Source organism: Staurois parvus, unplaced genomic scaffold (genome assembly GCF_062004578.1).
Source record: "Staurois parvus isolate SC_StPar_1 unplaced genomic scaffold, SC_StPar_1.0 ptg000392l, whole genome shotgun sequence".
NCBI classification, from domain to species: Eukaryota; Metazoa; Chordata; class Amphibia; order Anura; family Ranidae; genus Staurois; species Staurois parvus.
The window spans coordinates 5,547,010-5,570,698 of NW_028318188.1; the positions used below are offsets into that span (position 1 = coordinate 5,547,010).

The 23,689-nt window shown below is 40.2% G+C and overlaps 1 protein-coding gene across 3 annotated transcripts in view; it reads right to left on the reverse strand.

Moving 5' to 3' along the window:
* Positions 1-2,105: 2,105 nt before the first annotated feature.
* ARHGEF28 (Rho guanine nucleotide exchange factor 28) overlaps positions 2,106-23,689 on the reverse strand; it is a 305,207-nt gene continuing 283,623 nt past the window's right edge. For all 3 annotated transcript variants that reach the window (XM_089686171.1, XM_089686172.1, XM_089686173.1), the window contains 4 exons: positions 17,722-17,769; positions 13,268-13,738; positions 11,375-11,642; positions 2,106-6,137 (listed from right to left, as the gene is read on the reverse strand). In XM_089686171.1, coding sequence (XP_089542297.1) covers positions 5,962-6,137; positions 11,375-11,642; positions 13,268-13,738; positions 17,722-17,769 — 963 coding nt within the window. In that variant the 3' untranslated portion in view covers positions 2,106-5,961. The remainder of the gene's footprint in view (positions 6,138-11,374; positions 11,643-13,267; positions 13,739-17,721; positions 17,770-23,689) is intronic.

A 23,689-nucleotide genomic window follows, 5' to 3' on the forward strand; every position in this document is an offset into this window, starting at 1 on the left:
CTTTCTGCTCTAGGAGGATGTGAAACCTCTGAACCTTTGTCTGGACAGTGCTGATTGGCTCTGTGCTGATCACATGCACCCTCCCAAGAAAAAAAAAAACTTCTCTAGCAATACACACCAAACTGAGCATGACCACAGATTCAGTCTGTGTCAGATGGTCATTTCAACAAGAGGAGGGGAAGAGAAGTCAGGATCAAACGGTCTTTTTACACAATGCAGAGGATTAACCCCTTGGGTTCCACAGTGAGTATAACAAGCATGCTTTACTGCATATACAGACTGATTTTACTGTTGTAGGTTTAGTAACACTTTAACCTCATATAATGCTGCTGCTTTTGTACAACTGAAATCTATATATGTGTAAGCTGAATCCCTGGAGAAAGAGTGAACCCATGATGACAATGACCCATCACACTTCAGGAAACACATAAACCAGTCATGTAACCTGAATACAATGTTCGTTCTGTAGGAAAGGGCAATGTGGCATGGTTCATCTCTGTGAATACATCAGCCAGATACTATAGCCAGAGTCTAGAATGAGGCTAAAAATAAATGGCTTCATGCTGTGCCAGGCAGATAAGGTATGAAAGAGGCTTTGCAGTCCATTTATCTCACACATATTCAGGTCTGTATGCACTTTGTTTTCTCTGTTTGCATGAAATACTCCTGATCTGCGGCAGGCATGGATGACAGGTGACAGCTGGACAGTGTTCACTGAGCTTCTGACAATGAGCTGAATGGTCATGATTGTATGAAAGCCAGGTGTTCACAGGAAACTAATCTCCATCATGATACTGAGCGCGTGTCTGCCTGACATCTACTTGAACAGTCACACAAAGTGCAGTTATCCGCCTAGAACTACGATTACTAAACAGCAGCCCCTTACAGCTCACAGGCGGGGGCATCTACAAACCTGGAAAGAGAATATTTGTGTTTTCCTACGCCAACCAATCACAGTCTACATTATACAAATATGCGGTATAGCAGAAAGAGGATGGCTGAATTGATTGGTAGGAATCAAATACATTTTTTGAGATGCCTGATGATGATGATGTTCACAGATGTGAACTAGATCCATAGGAAATCATGTTAAATGGACTGTAGTGTGCACACTGAAATCCGCATAAGTGCATGGATTAGCTGCTCATTCTTTCTAGGGGGTGAGGACTAAGCTCACACCAGGGGCGGACTGACCATTCGAGCACTCTGGCACTGCCCGAGGGCACGGGGTCAGTAGGGGGCCCTATGAGATGCCCCTGGTACCTTTCATTGGCTTTTTCATAGGCTTTATTGGGTGTGGGCAATGACACAGGGGCCCCATGATCCCCTATTCCCCGGGGGCCCCATGAGTTGTCAGTCCGCCCCTGGCTCATATTCACATGAGCTGCCGATCCTATGGAAAACAGCCTTTCCCAAGGTCCAGCGGTGGACTGTCCCTGTCTGTGGAGCACACAGTGAGTGTGCTGCCATCAGGAACAGTCAATTTACAAGACTGCTGGACCGCGGAGAAGGGGGGGGCAGGAGCCAAAAGGGCTGGTCTTGTGCGAACAAGATCGGCAGGTCAGTTGAGTATATCTTCGGTGTCTTCTCCCCTAGAACAAACTTAGGGCTGTAAAACATTAAAAAATTGCATAGCTATCCATCTATCAAAACTGCTGATACATGTGCAAATGGGTCAAAATTAAATATTCTCCTTCCATTGCCTCTACAAATTCAGTGTTGTTCATTCATAAAAAAATTGAGTGTTTGAGGAACATATAGCATTATGACCACTAGGTTCACCCAGAGATCACAGGAAATTATTTATTTCCTAAGACAATCAGCTTCATCTACTAGCTATAATGTGGTATTGTTTTAATTTGTTTGCACAGAACCAATGTACCAACAGTTTCCCTGGACAAATAGCTATGCAATTTTTTTTTTTAATAAATACACCCCCAAATGTTGTTTAAAACCCCCAATATAAATATTTCAGTATGAAATATCTTTTTCTAGTTTGTGATGTGGGGCTGGGTGATGACAATGATACTTCAATGCAGAATTATGAAGTTCTGGAGCATGGTAGAGGCAATTTATCAAGAGATTCTCAGACAATGCAGAACAAATGAGGATGAGTCATATTTATTAACATTGTGTGCTTTTTGTAATATATTAGTATCAATAATTTAGAAAAGTGAAGTATTACTGCCACCTAAGTAACATAGTCATAGCTGACATTAGGGTTACCTAACCCACTATTTTGACAGATAGGTGGCTGCTGGCAATGTTCCTGTCACCCCAAGTGTACACAATGCACAGACACTGCTGTGCCACAGAACTGCAGAGTTACAATATATTACAATTATTTTTTACCTGGATTTATAGTATATGACAAAAAGAGTACATGTTTTATCCCTGGCTTTTACAATGTTATTGTCCAAGAAGAAAACTATGGTGTAAAGCCCTGGTGTCCAACCTGTGGACTGAGGACAGCATGCGGCCCTTTGGTATATGATGTGTGGCCCTCAGACCTCACCAGTCTGTAGTGGGAACATTGATTAGGGCAATAGCATTGATCTCTACTAGCCTCATGTAACATGTTCCTAGTTTCATATTGTCTTCTGCAGCATATCCCCAGCCAGAAATGTAGCATTTCCACAATCTGACCCTCATTTCCTCTAATAGGAATACGGTTTCTGACAGTCCTCTCAAGCATTACATATATTAAACATTAAGTGTGACCCTTTGGTGAAGTCAGGGGCTGCATTTGAGGTCCCCTTTAGCTTATAAGTTAACAACCACTGATGTAAGGAGATACAGTGGATATAAAAAATCTACGCACCCCTGTTAAAATGTCAGGTTTCTCTTCATTTATTCAAGAAAGCGGAGACAAAGATAAATCATTTCAGAACTTTTTCCACCTTTAATGTGACCTATAAACTGTACAACTCAATTGAAAATCAAACTGAAATCTTTTAAGAGGGGAACTAAACATAGAAAACTAAAATAATGTCTTATAACTGGGGATGTAGCGGTGTTCAGAATTAAGCAATCACATTCAAAATCATGTTAAATAGGGTTAGTACACACCTGCCCTCATTTAAAGTGCCTCTGATTAACCCCAAATAAAGTTCAGCTGTTCTAGTGTGTCTTTCCTGACATTTTCTTAGTTGCATCCTACAGCAAAAGTCATGGTCTGCAGAGAGCTTACAGATAGCGTCAGAGGGATCTCATTGTTAAAAGGTATCAGTCAGGAGAAGGGTACAAAAGAATTTCCAAGGCATTAGATATACCATGGAACACAGTGAAGACATTCATCAAGTGGAGAAAATATGGCACAACAGTGACATTACCAAGAACTGGATGTCCCTTCAAAATTGATGAAAAGATGAGAAGAAAACTGGTCTGGGAGGCTGCCAAGAGGCCTACAGCAACATTAAAAGGAGCTGCAGGAATATCTGACAAGTACTGGCTGTGTGGTACATGTGACAACAACCTCCCGTATTCTTCATAGGTCTAGGCTATGGAGTAGAGTGGCAAGACGGAAGCCTTTTCCTACAATGAAAAACATCAAGCCCAGATACATTTTGCAAAACCACATCTGAAGTCTCATAAAAGCATGTGGGAAAATGTGTTATGGTCTGATGAAACCAAGGATGAACTTTTTTGGCCGTAATTCCAAAAGATATGCTTGGTTCAAAAACAACACTGCACATCACCAAAAGAACACCATACCCACAGTGAAGCATGGTGGTGGCAGCAGCATGCTTTGGGGCTCTTATTCATCAGCTGTAACTGGGGCCTTAGTCAAGATAGAGGGAATTATGAACAGTTCCAAATACCAGTCAATATTGGCACAAAACCTTCAGGCTTCTGCTAGAAAGCTGAACATGAAGAGGAACTTTATCTTTCAGCATGACAACAACCCAAAGCATACATCCAAATCAGCAAAGGAATGGCTTCGCCAGAAGAAGATTAAAGTTTTGGAATGGCCCAGAGCCCAGACCTGGCCAGAGCCCAGACCTGAATCCAATCGAAAATCTGTGGGGTGCTCTGAAGAGGGCTGTGCCCAGGAGATGCCCTCACAATCAGACAGATTTGCAGTGTTTTTGCAAGGAAAAGTGGCCAAATATTGCCAAGTCAAGATGTGCCATGCTGATAGACTCATACCTTAAAAGACTGAGTGCTGGAATCAAATCAAAAGGTGCTTCAACAAAGTATTAGTTTTAGATTTCAGTTTGTTGTGCAACTGAGTTGTACAATTTATAGGTTATATTAAAGGTTGAAAAAGTTCTAAAATTATTTATCTTTGTCTAATTTTTTTACATCACAGAAACCTGACATTTTAACAGGTGTTTGTAAACTTTTTATATCCACTGTATAAGAGCAATTACATACCAGACACCTGTTAGTGGTTATAAGCAGCCTTGTCTGTATTGATCTCCATCCTTCAGCATATGGCTCTATGTACACTGACTTAAAAAAAAAAGCCAGTACTCTCGGCAGACACAAAAAACGTTCAAAATGGTTTTTTTACTAGTGTTTAAGAGCATTTAGCAGCATTTTTTTCTGCCAGAAAAAATGCTCTCAAAAATGCAAAACAGGAGGATTTTGTTTCTGCCACTAAATGCTGAGCTTAAATGCCTCTAGACTAACTAATGTGCCTGGGCACATATGATAACATTAGTTGCTAGTACAGGCAAAATGCTAAACTCTTCTAGAAGCAGCGCTTTTTAAGCCAATGTGCATGGAGCCTAAAGCTACATTAAACTTGCCATAGATGAGTATTATTTTGTTCAGCCAACAGTTTGAATGAAAAAAAAAAAAATGAACAGATTCCTCCATCCACACCAACGAGGTAGATAGAGGAATTCTTCCTTTCAGGACAGCTGGACCCAGTGTTATCAGAACACACTGATCAGCAGCTAAGGCTGCTGATTGACAAATGTTTTCCAATTTATCAGTGTGACAATGTAATGTTGAACAGGGATGGCCACAGCCTAACTGAAATATCGTCCAGCCCCTGCTGAACCAGCTGAATTTTGATCCGACTATGGCTAATGTATGTTAGATAACCGAATGACCAGTGACCTGCTTCTGCAGCTAAACACATAAAAGCCACACTAGTCTATTGAACTGTCTGCCCACTAACTTGCAGATAAATGTAAATACTGGAATGGGTGCTCCATGAGTGATATAGGAATGTGTAGCATATAATGGAGGTCCTATAAGAGATTGAGGTCTACTTGTTAAATATAAAAACAAATGAATAATTAATTTAACGCCAAACTATGCAAAAATGTCAGACAATTTCTAAACCTTCAGACCACCTTGTCTTAGATGAAAGAAAAGTTATACAATTGCATACACAGAGTAATCACATATAACATGATGCAAGCCAAATTTGTAAGTTTTTTTGTCAATGTGACTCAACTGATTTTCCACCTAAAGAGCAACAGAGACACTTGGTATGTTTGAATTGATGTATTTATAAGATTGCGTTCACTTTTCTGAAAGGTGCTAAAGCCATCAATGATAACTGCATACATATAAAAACAATAACTTAGTTGGTTTCCACAAGAAAAAAAAAACACCCTTTATTAATAAAAGGGTACTTATAAGTAAGTTCTCCAGTGCCAATAGTCATGTGATCATCCAATATTTACTACAAGACCATAGAGTGAGCATATCTTTTCTGCAATAGGAGTCTTTTCTTCAGTCATTTGTTTAATCCATGAAAATCCTCTTGAAATATTATATACCAGATATTCTCTAGCACTGGCCAATTACAGTCACTGACCATAATGACAGCAGATATCACAAAAATGGATATTTGCATCCATGTGCAATGGTTTGGAATATGGCCAATCAATGGCAAATCCTATGAACCTATATTTATATATAGAGGGAAGAATATTTACACAGTTTTGACAGACACAATTTTTCAAGTTCCGAAATGAAAAAAAATGAAAGTGTTGTGGATCAGAGGTAAATGATATTCTCTTCTATCCGCCCATTTTCTATACTGTTTGGAGTGTCATTGTGGAGTGTTTTCATTGAATCTGAAGGCTGTGGTGATTGTGGGGCTCCTGTGTTTAGGTTCTGTGATCCTGTAGCCAATAATGTTCCACAGTAGATCACGTGGGCTGCATTCAGGTCTGAAACACAAGTCAAAAAGGTACATTATTGACTTATACGGCTCTGGAAACTGTTAATGCTCAGAGTTTACTATCCAATTCCCTAAAATTACAAAATCTTTCCTGTTTCATACATGAATAAACACTCCATATAACACAATATGCAATATACAAATACTGTATAAAATGTAAAAAAAAATTGCGAATAACAGTCTCACCTATGTACAAAAAGCTTTACTAAAAATATAAACACAATACAATCATTAGTGCAATATAAAAGACAATTACATTTGTGGTGAAAAACATATATTCCTAATAGTAATCCCCAAAAAGCGTGTTTTGCAAGTGAATGGAGTCTCTGCAATCACCTTGAGCAACCGCTGAAAATAATGTCTTTGTGTAAATATACCCTGAAACAGTGCCAACATTCACTCAAGATGAATTTTACTCCTCCACCTTCATGTTCCCTCCTTGAAAAGGATCACCAGAAGAAATGCGACCTTGTATTTATAAAGGTCTGATGCACTAATGTTCAATATGTGAAAGTCAACGGGATGGTGACATGCCTTTGTCCCCTCAAATATCCCAACATAACAGCATGATTTTCCAAAAAAGCAGAAGGAGATTCTAAATAGTTTAACATTTCCAGACAGTTCCTTTAAAAAGAACTTCAGAATGACCCATCATCTTGAGCATCCCCAGCAGCTCTGATTGGACATAAGTGACCTTCTCATCTTTGACTGTCTTACCAGCAATGGGAGTGATAAAACACATGATCCCACCCTCCATGATGTCATTTATACTTAATAGTTAATTCTGTAACTAGTTTTGAATCTTCAATAAAGAATTTGAAAAAAAACCCAAAAACTTCCAGACTTCCTTAGGAGAAGATTTTTTCTGTTCCTTTACTTTTTGACTTCCTCAGGAATGCATTGAAAGTGACTAATGACATCGGTACTTTATTACTTGCTTTGGAGATCAGAAGCAGCAAACAGGGCTGTATTGCTGGACACAGTCTTATGCAAGTGCATTTTACTTGCTTTTAACTTTAATAGACTGTTTTACATTATTTGGGATCTCCTTCTGTGCTCTTGGAAAATGATGCTGTTACTAAAGGAACAAAAGTATGTTATGATCCATCGGAATTCCACACATTGAACATAAGTACAGCAGACGTTTGTTAATACAAGGACGTATTACTTCGTTTAAAGGAAGGGGGGTATGAAGGAGTCCACATTCACCTTGAATAAAAGTTGGCACTGTTTTGGGTGTATTTGCACAAAGAAATTTTTCAACAGTTGCAGAAACTTCACAACAAACTGGATTAAGAAATGTATTGTGATATTCCTGAAGGCCTCGTCCACATTGCATCCAAAAAAAAAAAAAAAAATGCATTTACAAGCGTTTTTTTATTTATGATCTGAATGCAGCTACACTGTTTTCAGTAGAGACATTCACACAGGCGCATAAACATGTATTGCTTTCAGATCCATAACACAGAATCAAAAAACCTGCATCTGAGGATATACGTATGCGTGTATAGCAGATGTAAGTACTGGGGAAAAAAAACAGGACAGTTTTACACAAATTATAGTATTTAATGATCATTATGCAAGAACTTTTGTACTATAAAAACATGCATAATAAGATCAGTAAAATGTTTATGCCCAAATAAATGTAGCCTTAAAAGAGAAGTATGGGGATTTGCTTTTTTCCCAATCATACTTAGGTGGATCTAGCGTCGGTCCAGTTTTTACTACGGCTTTTTGCACTTAAGTAAAACTGTTCTTCACAAGGTTTTACATTTTATACCATTATTTATTATTGAGTTACACTCTGTAACCTGACATCTTACTGCATTATGAAGATCATAAATTAAATTAATAAGAAAAAAAGCAAAACATTAAAATTTATAATCGTGCAGGTATAAATGTCAGAATTCCATACTCAAAAACATGATTTAATGACTGTACTATATTTCAGTGTGCATTAATAGGTCTTAAATCAAACATGTAGACTGCGATATACAACATCATTAGTCAATATTGCAACTTGAATCTACAATTATTCCATATTAGATAATATGAACCAAATGTGGAATTGCGAAATAATTGCTCAGTGATAAAATGTTTCAGTGGAATTTATATCAAAATCACATTTGGCATAGCCTTGTTTTCTGGGCTATATGCCCAGCCTTTCTCTTTGGTGTTTGGTCCTCTACAAAAGGACACAGCAGGCCAGTCAGTGTGTGCACTCCCTTATACCAGGGTAGCAAACAATGTACTGAGCTCATGCGCAATAGATCCAATCACTCACTGAAGTGTTCAGTTTGTTACACTGATATAAACTTCATGGTGCCTGCAACATTTTTTGGCTGCAAATAAAACTCCAACTTTCCCAGGACAGCTCCAGGGCCAGGCTAAACCTGACCATACAAGGGGAAAATTTCATCCAATACCCGAGGAACCGGATGAAATTTGAGCTGTAGGTGGCCCTGTGGACATTCCTTCGATCTGAATATTGAAGGCGAGCAAGTAGAAATTTGTCATTTGAACAACAGCTGCATCCAATCAGATGCAGCCACTGTTCAAGTATTCTGACAGCCGCAGGTCTAACTATATTTAACATATATTTTACAACATTTAACTCAAGGATTGCTTTTATTGTTTACTTGTATATTTTTTCTGTTAGCATCAGCTTAAGGGCTTGTGTTGACGGGTTTAATTGCCAGCACAGGGATTGATTTACTAAAACTGGAGTGTGCAAAATCTAGTGCAGCTGGGCACAGTAACCAATCGGCTTCTAATTTCAGCTTGTTTAATTAGGCTTTGACAAAAAAAGAAAAAAAAAAGTAAGCTAATTGGTTCCTACACAGCCCCAGTTTTAGTAAATGAATCTCACAGTGTAGGATGTGAAGAGCACATTATCTCTGAATGCATGCATTAACAAGAATGGAGGCATTTATTATTAAAATGACAAAGTATGTCTGTTTACCTGCAATTAAAAACATTTTTTAAGAAGCATTTTTTTTCATTTGCTATACATTTGAAGCACCTCAAATGCAACATTAAAGGAGAAGTATAGCTAAAGCTTGTTTGGCTGTACTTCTCCTGTGGATTAAGAAGTGCAGTTCATTCTGCGCTCCTATGACCTGTTTTCAGACGTCACCTAGCTGGTCCAGACTGGAGAAAGATCCCAACCATATGGTTGAAATCCACCCAGGAGCCTGGACTAGCACCTGGCTCCTGGGTAGCCTCTCAGCAAGCCACTGAAAGACTAAGGCAGCCGCTCCCACCCCTTTCGCAGTCCAGCGCTCTGGGGAGCACTGTGGGGCAGAGCAGAGAACCGGAGACTGAGCGATCAGTGCTGTCTGATCACTCATTTCTCACCCTTAGTATCAGCGGGGACAGAAGCAGCATTGGATCGATTGGCATCCACCTACGTATAAATTTAAAAAAAAAAAATTCCCAAACTTCTAACTTTTAAAAACACAACAATTTGTCAAAAAACTGTACCTGCAAAAGAAGAGAGTAAACAATCACCTCTCCCACTGCCCACACCACCAGATGTAGCTTTAATAAAGATAAATATTGGGCAGCACAGTGGCTAAATGGTTAGCACTTCCGCCTGGCAGTACTAGGGTTGTTGGTTCGAATTCCAACCACGGCACCACCTGGAGTTTGCATGTTCTCCCTGTGCCTGTGTGGGTTTCCTCTGGGTACTCCGGTTTCCTCCCACACTCCAAAGACATGCTGGTAGGTTAATTAGATCCTGTCTAAATTGGCCCTAGTATGTGTATGTATGTAAGTTAGGGACCTTAGATTGTACGCCCCTTGAGGGTTAGGGACTGATGTGAATGTACAATATATATGTAAAGCGCTGCGTAAATTGACGGCGCTATATAAGTAACTGAAATAAATAAATATTCCCCTGAAGTCTGCTAAAAAACTGACACTTCCTTGAGTGTTGATCACCTCAATCTCCTGGTCCCTTGCTGTGCTCAGTGGTTCCTTCCACTGATCGCCACATCACTGTAATGCCCTGCAGTGATGTGGAGTTTGTCCGGAGGTAAAGGAACTCAACAATCAAAGCGTCAGTTTCTCTGCAGATTTCAGGGAAGAGTGGGGGGGTTGCGTTGCCAGTGCATGGCGGTGAGTATTTATTTGTAGGAAGAGCTTTTAGTATAATTTTAGCTTCCTTGGTAGGTCTCTGACAGCGTTGCCAACCTACCAGATTGAAATTCACTGACATGGCACACAAATTTTACTGGCATGGCCAAGTTTTTACTAGCATTTTTAAAAGTTACAAATGAGTTTTAAGTGTAAATTTCAGTATTTAGGCTACAAAAGAGTGCAATTAGCAATGTGATTTCAGGTAGATATTAAAGCAAAAAACATTTTATTTTCAATATAGTAAGCAAGTACCTCAGGGAAAGGACTCAGGAGGGCAAGAAATTAGAATGGGCGTGCGTACACACAGATACATATACACACTTCAAAGTGACATTGACAGCAGTGTGCAGCAGCACAGATGATGAAGACACCTCACCAACATGAAACATCCCCTTCTGAGTCACAGTGATAGTCTCTCTCCATGTCAGGTGGTCCACTCCAGTCCAAACAGCACTGACTGTCCCCTTCCCGGCTTGCCTTGCTGCCATCCCACAGACCCACACAAGGCTCCGGCCGCTCCACATGGCTACCTTTCACCCCCCCTCCCTCCGCCAGAGCCCTTAGAAACACTGTAGCAGGTACTCAGATGGTCTCGGCCGGCTCTGGACTGGTACTGCGCATGCGCAGTTCTTAGCCAAGTGTCACAGCCATGTTTTTAACTGGAAACCTTTCCCTGTCACTGGCATTTACTGGCAGGAGAAAATTGGCCATTTTTTACTGGCTGCCAGTAAAAATACTGACGGTTGGCAACAATGGTCTCTGAGAATAAAGACTTATTATAAACTTACAAATTAGAATAAATCTTACAAATACCTGTTCATGACTGGCTCTCTTAAAAGGGCATTTGCTACAATGGGCTGTATCATGGATGCTCTTCTCGTTTAAGAAAATAAAAAGATGTGAATAGGGCCTAAGACAATACCATAAAACAGTAAACTTTTACAATGAAATAGGAGTGAATGTTGCCTAAAGAATTACTGAACAGTCTTCCATCTTCCCTGGTTTAAGATGCATGGACACATGCAGTGCCCATGAAACTGGGCCTTAATTGCAGGATATAACCTTTATTGCACACTTCTTATTTACCGTTATTACAGGCATCTTTATTGCTGTGTCGGGAAGAATTCTCAAGCCTCTGCTGTCGGGAAATTAAGGAGCGCCAAGGTTCACTAGAAATATCCACAGGGCTGCTCCCAGAAGTCTCTGCAGAGTCAGAGGCGTGATCCGCATAAGCATCCGAGTAAGCAGAGTTGGGATGTGCCGCCATGTTGTTGAGCGATATCTGAGCCAGTGCGTTGTTAATGCAGATGGAGTCTTCCATTTGTAAACTGTCAAGCTGGGGGTTTCTTGCACCCTATAACATGAAGAGGAAAGCGAGAGTCAGCTCAGCTGTATAGTTTACAAGAACCAGAGAAAGACTTAACACGTCTGACTTTTTTCTGACACGTTTTCTTATAACCTCTGTCCTCGCTTTATTAAACTTCTGAAATTCCTACTTCGTATGAGATTTGTTCATGTAAAGCAATACCATTCGCTACAGTTTTGTGAAAATCTTCACACAGGCCTTGCTGTAGTATATTTCTCTGTTTAATGAGCAGGTCATAAAATTAAATAACAGTAAATAACCACGGTGCCATTTCAAAATTATAGAGGTATTTGTATTGTCAGACTTCTCACAAGACACCTTCAAACAAATTGGTAAGAGATGAATTTTACAGGTGGAAAAATGGAAGCTGCTTGGAGCATACAACTTGTGTCATTATGTCTTTAATAGGCACACACATTCTTCCATTAGTCAGCTGTTTGATGACAAGCACACATTAGCTAAAGGATATTGGAGACACACAAAAGAAAATGTAAAGCACATAAAAAGTCTACAGGACATAAAAAAAGTCTTTTGTTCCATTGGTTTTGACTACAAATATATGTTGTAAACTTCTAATTCAATGTGTTCTTTAAAAAAAAAAAAAAAAAGCTCCTCCAAAAAGGTATACCCTATTTTTAAACAAAAAGCAATCATGTACACAAAATTAAACATCAATTTACAGCCCCAGAGTGATATAGTACAATATCCCTTGCATGTATGCTCTATTTAGTATATAGTTGAGCATCAACAGTATACTGGCCCTACTTACATCAACAGTACATCCAATACCATGACAGGTACAGAAGGTATGAGCAGTATGAGACAGGATGGCAACAGTGGAGGATTCATACAGGTAATTCATTATGCTTGATCAGATTCACAATATTTTATTATTCCCATAAGGAAATTATTAAGACCTATTTTTATTTTAATTCTGCTCACCATAAACTTGTTCTGTAAACCTTAACTTGTTAAATAATTCACTAGAGCAGGTAGTGAAACCACAAGGCTCGATGTTAGGAATACTTGCACCCAGTAGATACTTTATTGGGTAGGCAGTTTTTTAAATCCTCTGGTGTGTTGAATCTAGGTGTAAATCTACTACCAGAAGGAGGACAATAGAAGAGTTTTCAAGATTGCACAAAACAACTGGGTGCATCCACAGACTCGTTTTACTTATCCTTCAAATTGTACCTTGGATTACTATAAATATTACTGCTCTAAAAATTTTGATTTTATTATATTCGAATTATGGTGTGAAAAGGTGACCTCTGTGTCTTGTTCCTGCAATGCCACCACCTTGCAGCACTTAGTCATACCCACAAAGGTCCACAGATCATATCTCGGGACCCAGGTAGATGGTCCTGCATGGTTGTATGAATGAATGACTAGATGAACAAGGAACAAGTATTGCTGAGATCTATTTTATATAATTATAAAAGGAGAGACATGTCTACCAAGTCCACTCAAAAGACAAAAATAAATGCATTTGATTAAAAGACCCTCCAAACTCAGAACAATAAACCTATAGTCAATCCAAACATTAATGAACATTCATTGCCATATATTAGTATTATACCAGTAAATGCTAGTCTATCTTTAATGATCAATACCTCTGTCTTTTGGTTTGGAAATAAAATGGGCAGGCTGTTCTGACGAACATGTTTCCAGTGCTGGAGGAGCTTGTGCTGTACACAGAGTTCCTCCCTTTCTTTCTCCACCAGCCTCTGGCCTTCCTTCAGTCTCTCCACATTTTGCTGGAACTCCAGAAGCTGTTGGGACAACTCTTCTCTCTTTTCCTCCAGAAGCTGCACCTGGTTCTGCCACTCTCTCTCCCATTGCTGAATCAGGTTCTCCTTCTCCTCCAACTCCTTCTCTTTTTGGTCACACTCTCTGGCCCAGCGCTGCTGTTCCTGTTGGAATTGATGCTGAAGTTTTGCCACCTCTCCGCGATGTTTTTCTAGATGGCGATATTGTTCCTGTAGGAGGGACCCACGGAGAGCATAGCCTCTACCGCTAGGCTCATGGTCCTGATGTAGAACCTTTGTTAGTTCTATTTGGCTGTCCTGCATGGCTACAGCAGCCTGGCAAATGAGACAACAAGTGAAATTAACATATTACGACAAACTTTAATGGCTATAAACATACATACAGTACATATTAGTAGCAAATATAATAGATCCTGGATAATTCATGCTGTGGATGCACAAGGCTGAAGAATGTTTCTTAGATATTTCTGTGTAGATTCTCCTTGGTCACTGAGCCAGGTAATCAGGCCTGCAGCACAACCATCCATAGAAATGAAAGAAGAGTTGTGAAAAGGAGCCCAGACTTAGACTAAGGCCAAACAACTAAATATTGGCTGTGATGATAGGCAGAGCTGTTTCTGGCAGAAACAAATCATTGGTGCAAACACAATTAGAAGGATATGCTGAAGAGGTGCTTCAGCAGACCCTAAGGACTGTTTAGGGGTCTTTTATCTTTTCCAAAAAGAGACCTGAAATAACCACAGCTTGTCCACGATTTCAGTAAATAGAACACCTTTTCAATACTTATTTAGATAAACATATTTAAGTAAAGAAACACATATTTATATAAATAATCCTACCAATGTGTGTTTTTTAGGCTCGGTTCCCACTGGCCTGACTCTCAAGTCACACGGCTTTCCGTAAAACTTTTCAGTCTGACTTTGATACAACTTTGATGTTTTTTTTATACTTTGTGGCATACCAAAGTCGGACCAAAGTAGTGCAGGAACCTTTTCTAAAGTTGGACTGACTTTGGTATCAGTTAAAACAACTGTCATAGGGAAACATTGAATTTCATGTCACCCACTTTGGGTTCCCACAAGTCGGATCCTATGTCACAGATGCGTGAACCGAGCCTTAAAACACTTGTTACTATATGTGATTTATAAACATAGACACTTATTTCTGATTTTGCTACACAGTGGTTGTGCTTTACTGCTCCTTTGCAGAATGCAAGTCCCTGTGTGCCTGACATCTAATCTCAGCTGTTGTTAAAGCATATTGAAACTCAAATACAAAAATCTGATAGATATATTGCAGTTAGCCAGTCCTAAGGCAAGTTGGCTGCATTACTTTTGTGTTTTCTGGGTTTTTTCAGTTTTGTTTACTGTGTTTTCTAATCCTGTAAATACATTGAACCTATGGAGGGAGCCATGGTAGTCACTCAGTGGTGTATTTAGATTTTGTGCTGCCCCAGGCAACACAAACATTTTGCCCCCTCCCCCAATGAGAGAGCGAGAAAGTTCAATGAGTGTGTGTATGTATATATGATTCTCTCTTTCTCCCTCTCTCTCTCCTCTCGCTCTTCCCTCTCTCTTCCGTCTCTTCACTCTCTCAGATCGTATGGGACAGCACACACACACAGTATGATTACCCCCCACATCTCCACCAAGGGCTGCTGATCTCTGGGCAGCAGGAAATGTGGGCAGGAGGCAGTAATCATACTGTGTGTGTACAGTCCCATACGATCTACCCATGATGCATGGACGACAGGAGAGAGAGCCCAGAGAACACAACACAGCTCACCTCCTCAGCTACTTCTCTACCTGCTCCAGGCTGTCCCCTGGCCCTGAGTGTGGGAGGGGGAAGGAGCTCAGCAGAGAGCGACCATTCAGGAACACCAGGGCACCCCCTCCATCCAGCCAGGTTTGTCTCTCCCTCCAGCAGCAGAAAGCCGGCGGGAGGGAGAGGGGAGGAAACATCAAACCGGCTTTCAGCTGCTGGAGGGAGAGATACACAGGGCATCCTACAACTGCTCTCCCCCGCCACACCAATCCTCCTGCTGTCCAGGCCACCTACAGGAGAACCAGTAGTACCCCTCTGATGGTGGCCCTGCAAGGCTCTGTCCTCCACTGCTCAACAGGTCCCTTCTTCCGGAGGGTGGTGCCACCCCTCTAAAAATTGCCGCCCTAGGCAAACACCTTGTTTGCCTTGCAGTAGATACGCCCCTGTAGTCACCCAAGCAGGACATCAAACAGGTCTGCCTTTGTTCATCCCATTACATGAGGAGTGAGAAGATTAGTAGCTCACAGAAAGATAACATAGTTTATGCTTCAAAGGATCAACAGGTATTGTTTGTTCTTACTGAAAATGTTCTCAGCTCAAAAAAAGAATGGAAAAAAAAGGTAGTATCAAAAATTAATGTGAAGCAAATAATGTTGAAATATGTGCTAGCTGAAAATACACTATACTTTACACTGCAACGTATTCTATATAAAACTACAAACTACATTTTTCTGTAAACAGAATAGATGGCCATAGATGGTTCAAATCTCAGCCGGTTTCTAATTAAGTGGCCGAGAATTTAATCACGTAAAGGCAGGCTGAATGTACCCAAGTTGATCGATCGATCAGCTTGGGTACAACCAGCCTACCGGATTTTACATGCAATTATTGCCAGTGGTTGTTATAGCCGCTAGCAGTAGTCACTGTGTTCTCCCGGCAGGGACAGCTCCAGGAGAACACCATTGCTCCGCGGGAGGGATTCCCCTCTCAACACTGTCTGTGGTTGCAGGAAAGACATTTACTCCATCTATGACCTGCCTTATTCATGCTATGAAGGAATTCTCATACCCTAAAATGACTAATAGCAAGGCTACAAAAGAAGAAAAAATTATTATACTGAGAAATAAGTAATAATTGCAGAGTTCATGGAGCTCAACTAGTGAGGCAAACGATCTAACAGTTTAAAATTGAATCCAGGAAACATCTACCATAGCAAACCCAGGGGTGTGTAAATTTTTGAAAAAACTACTTGCCTAGGGACTAAATTGGTGCCCCAATCTACTTGTCCCTTATGACAATCTACTTGTCCAGATAAAAAAATAAATACATTTTAACCAAAATTGTATTTAAATCGGAGGTGATATTAGGAATGTCTGGGGCTTTTAAAAACAAAAGGGGCTTTATGGCAACTTAAACGTTTAATATGTTTAACATTGCGCTGTTTATCTCCTCTTCCCCTCCCTGCCTGTCTCCAGCACCGCACCCAGGGACTAGCAGGGAGGAGAGAGACCTTGCAGTGTAATGAGCACCAGTGTAATGAGCTGCTCCTCAGGAATGGGTATAAAAAATAATTTTAGGCCTGAAGATTACATAAAACCCCCTAACATTATATATTTTCTGAAAGTAGAGACCCTAGAGAATAAAATAGTGGTAGTTCCAATTTTTTCTGTTGCATGATATTACCGCAAAATTTTAGTCAAAAATACAAGTTAATTTTAGGGCACAAAAAAGCAATAAATTACCCTATTGTTTTGTAAAATATAAAAGATGAGGTTGCAGCGAGTAAATAGATATCCAACATGTCAAACCTTAAATGTGTGAGTGCTCGAGAAATGGTGACGAACTTCAGTACCCTATATTTTCTATAGATGACATTTTTAAAGCTCCTTATAGGTCATCAGTTCAGCGTTACAGAGGAGGTCTGGTGCTAAAATCATTGCTCTCACTGTGGCGTGTGCGATGATATGTAACATGTGTATCACAATCGATGTTTTCATGCATAGGCACCGCAGCGTGTCCTTTTAAGTTTGTACATGCATCCATGTGGGGGTAAGGGGCCTCAATTCTTTTTTTAGGGGGGATGGTATGTGCTTGGGTGTAACTAATTTTTTACAATTTTTTACCTAAGATCACATGTAGTTGCATGGGTATCCAAGGTGTCTCAAGATGGCATCCGACCGGAAGTGGGTCACCACCGACGTGTATCGTCACGCTTGTCATGTACTTCATCAGGGTTCTAACACCTTGGACACCCATGCAACTACATCTGATCTGAGGTTTGAACTAAATGCGATGGGAAAGATGATTTACAATGCGAGAGCATATTAGATTGTATTAGTGGCTATTTACCATCTTATTGCCTGGAGAGATCTGCGGTCCTGTGAGCCTGTATTTGGGCCTATAGTATTTGTAGCTGCCGAGTTCATTTTATTAAAAAAATGGGTGACGTTCCTATTCAACCCAAGATGTTCTATATGGCAATTCTGGTTGAACCAAGTTCTTTATACATATAGAAAGCCATGAAGCAAACATACCTGGATACTGTATAAAAGGCGAGTCAAGTTTTGAACAGTTTGGAAAATCTAAAGAAGAAACAAAAGTAATAAGGGTGATTATCAAAGGTATTTTTCTGTTTTATAACAAGTAAAATCTAATAATTTTGCTCTGAATTAGAATGTTCAGTAGTAAACAGACAGAAGACAGTAGATTGTGTGTGTGCTTTTTTACATTAAGCCCTCCCTCCATTGTCATGCAAGTTGACAGATCAAAGTGGCATGACATGTCACAGCCAATTTGCTGCTATGGAACCATTCAAGTGACTTTGAAAAGGTTCCTGCATTAATTTTGTGTGATTTGCATTGACATTTATTATAAGTACATATATAGCGCCGTCAGTTTATGCAGCACTTTACATATATATTGTACATTCACATCAGTCCCTAACCCTCAGGGGGTGTACAATCTAATGTCCCTAACTTACATTCATAAACATACCAGGGCCAATTTAGACAAGATCCAATTAACCTCTTTGAAGTGTGGGAGGAACCTGAAGTACCCAGAGGAAACCCACCCAGGTAGAGGGAAAACATGCAAACTCCAGCCATGTGGTACCATGGTTAGGATTCGAACTGATGACCCTAGTACTGCCAGGCGGATGTGCTAACCATTTAGCCACTGTGCTGTCCCATCTGTGTATGAAGTCGCACTGCTATCGGCAAGTCGCAAATGGAGTTGCACTAATCGGCAGCTTTGAAATCGGGCTGAAGTAGCACGACTTCAAAGTTGATCCTGGTGTAAACCGGGGCTCAGGGCCTCTACAAATGTTTTATATATTTGTTTATATACGTGAAATAATCAACTTTATTACCAATACTATTGTTTAAAACATGGTTTTGTTGCATCTTTTAATAAGCATGCATATTGGAACAACCAGCACACTACATATACAGGCTGTGCTACTGATTTACAAGCAGTCAAAAACAAATGCAATTCTGATATATATTAGTGTGGTATTAGGTAGGCCAAGTATCCCTGGTGGTGTGCGTATATACACTATATTGTCAAAAGTATTGGGACACCTGCCTTTACATGCACATTAATGGCATCCCAGTCTTAGTCCATAGGGTTCAATATTGAGTTGGCCCACCCTTTTCAGCTATAACAGTTTCAACTCTTCTGGGAAGGCTGTCCACAAGGTTTAGGAGTGTGTCTATGGGAATGCTTGATCATTCTTCCAGAAGCGCATCTGTGAGGTCAGGCACTGATGTCGGACGAAAAGGCCTGGCTCGCAGTCTCCACTCTAATTCATCCCAAAGGTGTTCTATCGGGTTGAGGTCAGGATTCTGTGAAGGCCAGTTATGTTCCTCCACCCCAAACTAGCTCATGCATGTCTTTATGGACCTTGCTTTGTGCACTGGTGCAGTCATGTTGGAACAGGAAGTGTCATCCCCAAACTGTTCCCACAAAGTTGGGAGCATGAAATTGTCCAAAATGTCTTGGTATGCTGACGCCTTAAGAGTTCCCTTTACTGGAACTAAGGGGCCAAGCCCCACCCATAAAAAACAACCCCACACCATAATCCCTCCTCCACCAAACTTTACACTTGGCACAATGCAGTCAGGCAAGTACCGTTATCCTGCCAACCACCAAATCCAAACACACCCATCAGATTGCCAGACAAAGAACTGTGATCTGTCACTCCAGAGAAAACATCTCCACTACTCTAGAGTCCAGTGGCAGCATCCTTTACACCACTGCATTTGACACTTTACATTGCACTTGGTGATGTAAGGCTTGGATGCAGCTGCTCGGCCATGGAAACCCATTTCATGAAGCTCTCTATGCACTGTTGTTGTGCTAATTTGAAGGCCACATAAAGTTTGGAGGTCTTTAGCTATTGACTCTGCAGACAGTTGGCGACTTCTGCACACTGTGCGCTTCAGTATGCACTGATCCAGCTCTGTCATTTTACGTGGCCTACCACTTCTTGGTTGAGTTGCTGTTGTTCCCAGTTGCTTCCATTTTGTTATAATACCACTAACAGTTGACCGTAGAATATTTAGTAGCAAGCAAATTTCACGGATGGACTTATTGCACAGGTGGCATCTTATCACAGTACCACACTTGAATTCACTGAGCTCCTGAGAGTGACCCATTCTTTACAAATGTTTTCAGAAGCAGTCTGCATGCTTAGGTGCTTGATTTTATACAACTGTGGCCATGAAAGTGATTGGAACACCTGAATCCAATGATTTGGAGGCGTGTCCCAATACTTTAGGCAATATAGCGTATGTGTGTGTGTATATATATATATATATATATATATATATACACAGTGGGGATCAAAAGTTTGGGCACCCCAGCTAAAAATTTGTATTAATGTGCATAAAGAAGCCAAGGAAAGATGGAGAAATCTCCAAAAGGCATCAAATTACAGATAAGACATTCTTATAATATGTCAACTAAAGTTAGATTTTATTTCCATCATTTACACTTTCAAAATAACAGAAAACAAAAAAATGACGTCTGCAAAAGTTTGGGCACCCTGCAGAGTTAATATCTTGTACTGCCCCCTTTGGCAAGTATCACAGCTTGTAAACGCTTTTTGTAGCCAGCCAAGAGTCTTTCAATTCTTGTTTGAGGTATCTTTGCCCATTCTTCCTTACAAAAGTCTTCCAGTTCTTTGAGATTTCTGGGCTGTCTGTCACGCACTGCTCTTTTAAGGTCTATCCATAGATTTTCAATTATGTTGAGGTCAAGAGATTGTGAAGGCCATGGCAAAACCTTCAGTTTACGCCTCTTGATGTAATCCCCCATGGATTTCGAGGTGTGTTTAGGATCATTATCCATTTGTAGAAGCCATCCTCTCTTTAACTTCAGCTTTTTCACAGATGGCATCAAGTTACCATCCAAAATTTGCTGAAAGTTTATTGAATCCAGTTTTCCTTCTACTCGTGAGATGTTCCCTGTGCCCTGGCTGCAACACAACCGCAAAGCATGATTGATCCAACCCCATGCTTAACAGTTGGACAGAGGTTATTTTCATTAAATTCTGTGCCCCTTCTTCTCCAAACGTACCTTTGCTCATTCCGGCCAAAAAGTTCAATTTTAACCTCATCGGTCCACAGAACTTGTTTCCAAAATGCATCAGGCTTGTCTATATGTTCATTTGCAAAGTTCAAACGATGATTTTTGTGGTGAGGACGTAGAAAAGGTTTTCTTCTGATGACTCTTCCATGAAGACCATATTTGTACAAGTATCTCTTTATAGTGGAATAGTGTACCACAACTCCAGTGTCTGCCAGATCTTTCTGGAGGGATCGTGCAGTCAAACGTGGGTTTTGAATTGTTTTTCTCACAATCCTGCGAGCTGCTCTGTCTGATATTTTTCTTGGTCTTCCAGATCTTGCTTTAACTTCCACTGTTCCGGATGACTGCCATTTCTTAATTACATTCCGAACAGAGGATATTGACATCTGAAAACGCTTTGCTATCTTCTTATAGCCTTCTCCAGCTTTGTGAGCGTCAACTATTTTCAGTTTCAGTTTTCTAGACAACTGCTTAGAAGAACCCATGGTGCTGATTGTTGGGGCAAGGTCAGATGAGTCTGGGCATTTAAAACCTTTGAGATTGACATCACCTGGTCTTCCCAGACGATGATTGAGAACAATCCATGACACTGGCAGGTCTCAGCTTTGCAAAGGGGGCAGTGCATGCTATAAATTCTGCAGGGTGCCCAAACTTTTGCAGACGCCATTTTTTTGTTTTCTGTTATTTTGAAAGTGTAAATGATGGAAATAAAATCTAACTTTTGATGACATATTATAAGAATGGCTAATCTGTAATTTGATGCCTTTTGGAGATTTTTCCATCTTTCCTTGGCTTCTTTATGCACATTAATACAAATTTTTAGCTGGGGTGCCCAAACTTTCGATCCCCACTGTATATATATACATACATACAGTGGGGATCAAAAGTTTGGGCACCCCAGCTAAAAATTTGTATTAATGTGCATAAAGAAGCCAAGGAAAGATGGAAAAATCTCCAAAAGGCATCAAATTACAGATTAGACATTCTTATAATATGTCAACAAAAGTTAGATTTTATTTCCATCATTTACACTTTCAAAATAACAGAAAACAAAAAAATGGCGTCTGCAAAAGTTTGGGCACCCTGCAGAATTTATAGCATGCACTGCCCCCTTTGCAAAGCTGAGACCTGCCAGTGTCATGGATTGTTCTCAATCATCGTCTGGGAAGACCAGGTAATGTCAATCTCAAAGGTTTTAAATGCCCAGACTCATCTGACCTTGCCCCAACAATCAGCACCATGGGTTCTTCTAAGCAGTTGTCTAGAAAACTGAAACTGAAAATAGTTGACGCTCACAAAGCTGGAGAAGGCTATAAGAAGATAGCAAAGCGTTTTCAGATGTCAATATCCTCTGTTCGGAATGTAATTAAGAAATGGCAGACATCAGGAACAGTGGAAGTTAAAGCAAGATCTGGAAGACCAAGAAAAATATCAGACAGAACAGCTCGCAGGATTGTGAGAAAAACAATTCAAAAAACCCATGTTTGACTGCATGATCCCTCCAGAAAGATCTGGCAGACACTGGAGTTGTGGTACACTATTCCACTATAAAGAGATACTTGTACAAATATGGTCTTCATGGAAGAGTCATCAGAAGAAAACCTCTTCTACGTCCTCAGCACAAAAATCATCATTTGAACTTTGCAAATGAAAATATAGACAAGCCTGATGCATTTTGGAAACAAGTTCTGTGGACCGATGAGGTTAAAATTGAACTTTTTGGCCGGAATGAGCAAAGGTACGTTTGGAGAAGAAGGGGCACAGAATTTAATGAAAAGAACCTCTGTCCAACTGTTAAGCATGGGGTCGGATCAATCATGCTTTGGGGTTGTGTTGCAGCCAGTGGCACAGGGAACATCTCACGAGTAGAAGGAAAAATGGATTCAATAAAATTTCAGCAAATTTTGGATGGTAATTTGATGCCATCTGTGAAAAAGCTGAAGTTAAAGGGAGGATGGCTTCTACAAATGGATAATGATCCTAAACACACCTCAAAATCCACAGGGGATTACATCAAGAGGCATAAACTGAAGGTTTTGCCATGGCCTTCACAATCTCCTGACCTCAACATAATTGAAAATCTATGGATAGACCATAAAAGAGCAGTGCGTGACAGACAGCCCAGAAATCTCAAAGAACTGGAAGACTTTTGTACGGAAGAATGGGCAAAGATACCTAAAACAAGAATTGAAAGACTCTTGGCTGGCTACAAAAAGCATTTACAAGCTGTGATACTTGCCAAAGGGGGCAGTACAAGATATTAACTCTGCAGGGTGCCCAAACTTTTGCAAACGCCATTTTTTTGTTTTCTGTTATTTTGAAAGTGTAAATGATGGAAATAAAATCTAACTTTTGTTGACATATTATAAGAATGTCTAATCTGTAATTTGATGCCTTTTGCAGATTTTTCCATCTTTCCTTGGCTTCTTTATGCACATTAATACAAATTTTTAGCTGGGGTGCCCAAACTTTCGATCCCCACTGTACATACATACATACATACATACAGGTGAAACTCGAAATATTTGAATATCGTGCAAAAGTTCATTTATTTCAGTAATGCAACTTAAAAGGTGAAACTAATATATGAGATAGACTCATTGCATGCAAAGCAAGATAGTTCAAGCCGTGATTTGTCATAATTGTGATGATTATGGCTTACAGCTCATGCAAACCCAAAATCCACAATCCCACAAAATTAGAATATTACATGCAATCAATAAAACAAGGATTGTACGAAGAACAATATCGGACCTCTGAAAAGTATAAGCATGCATATGTACTCAGTACTTGGTTTGGGCCCCTTTTGCAGCAATTACTGCCTCAATGCGGAATGGCATGGAACTATCAGCCTAGGCACTGCTGAGGTGTTATGGAAGACCAGGATGCTTCAATAGCGGCCTTCAGCTCTTC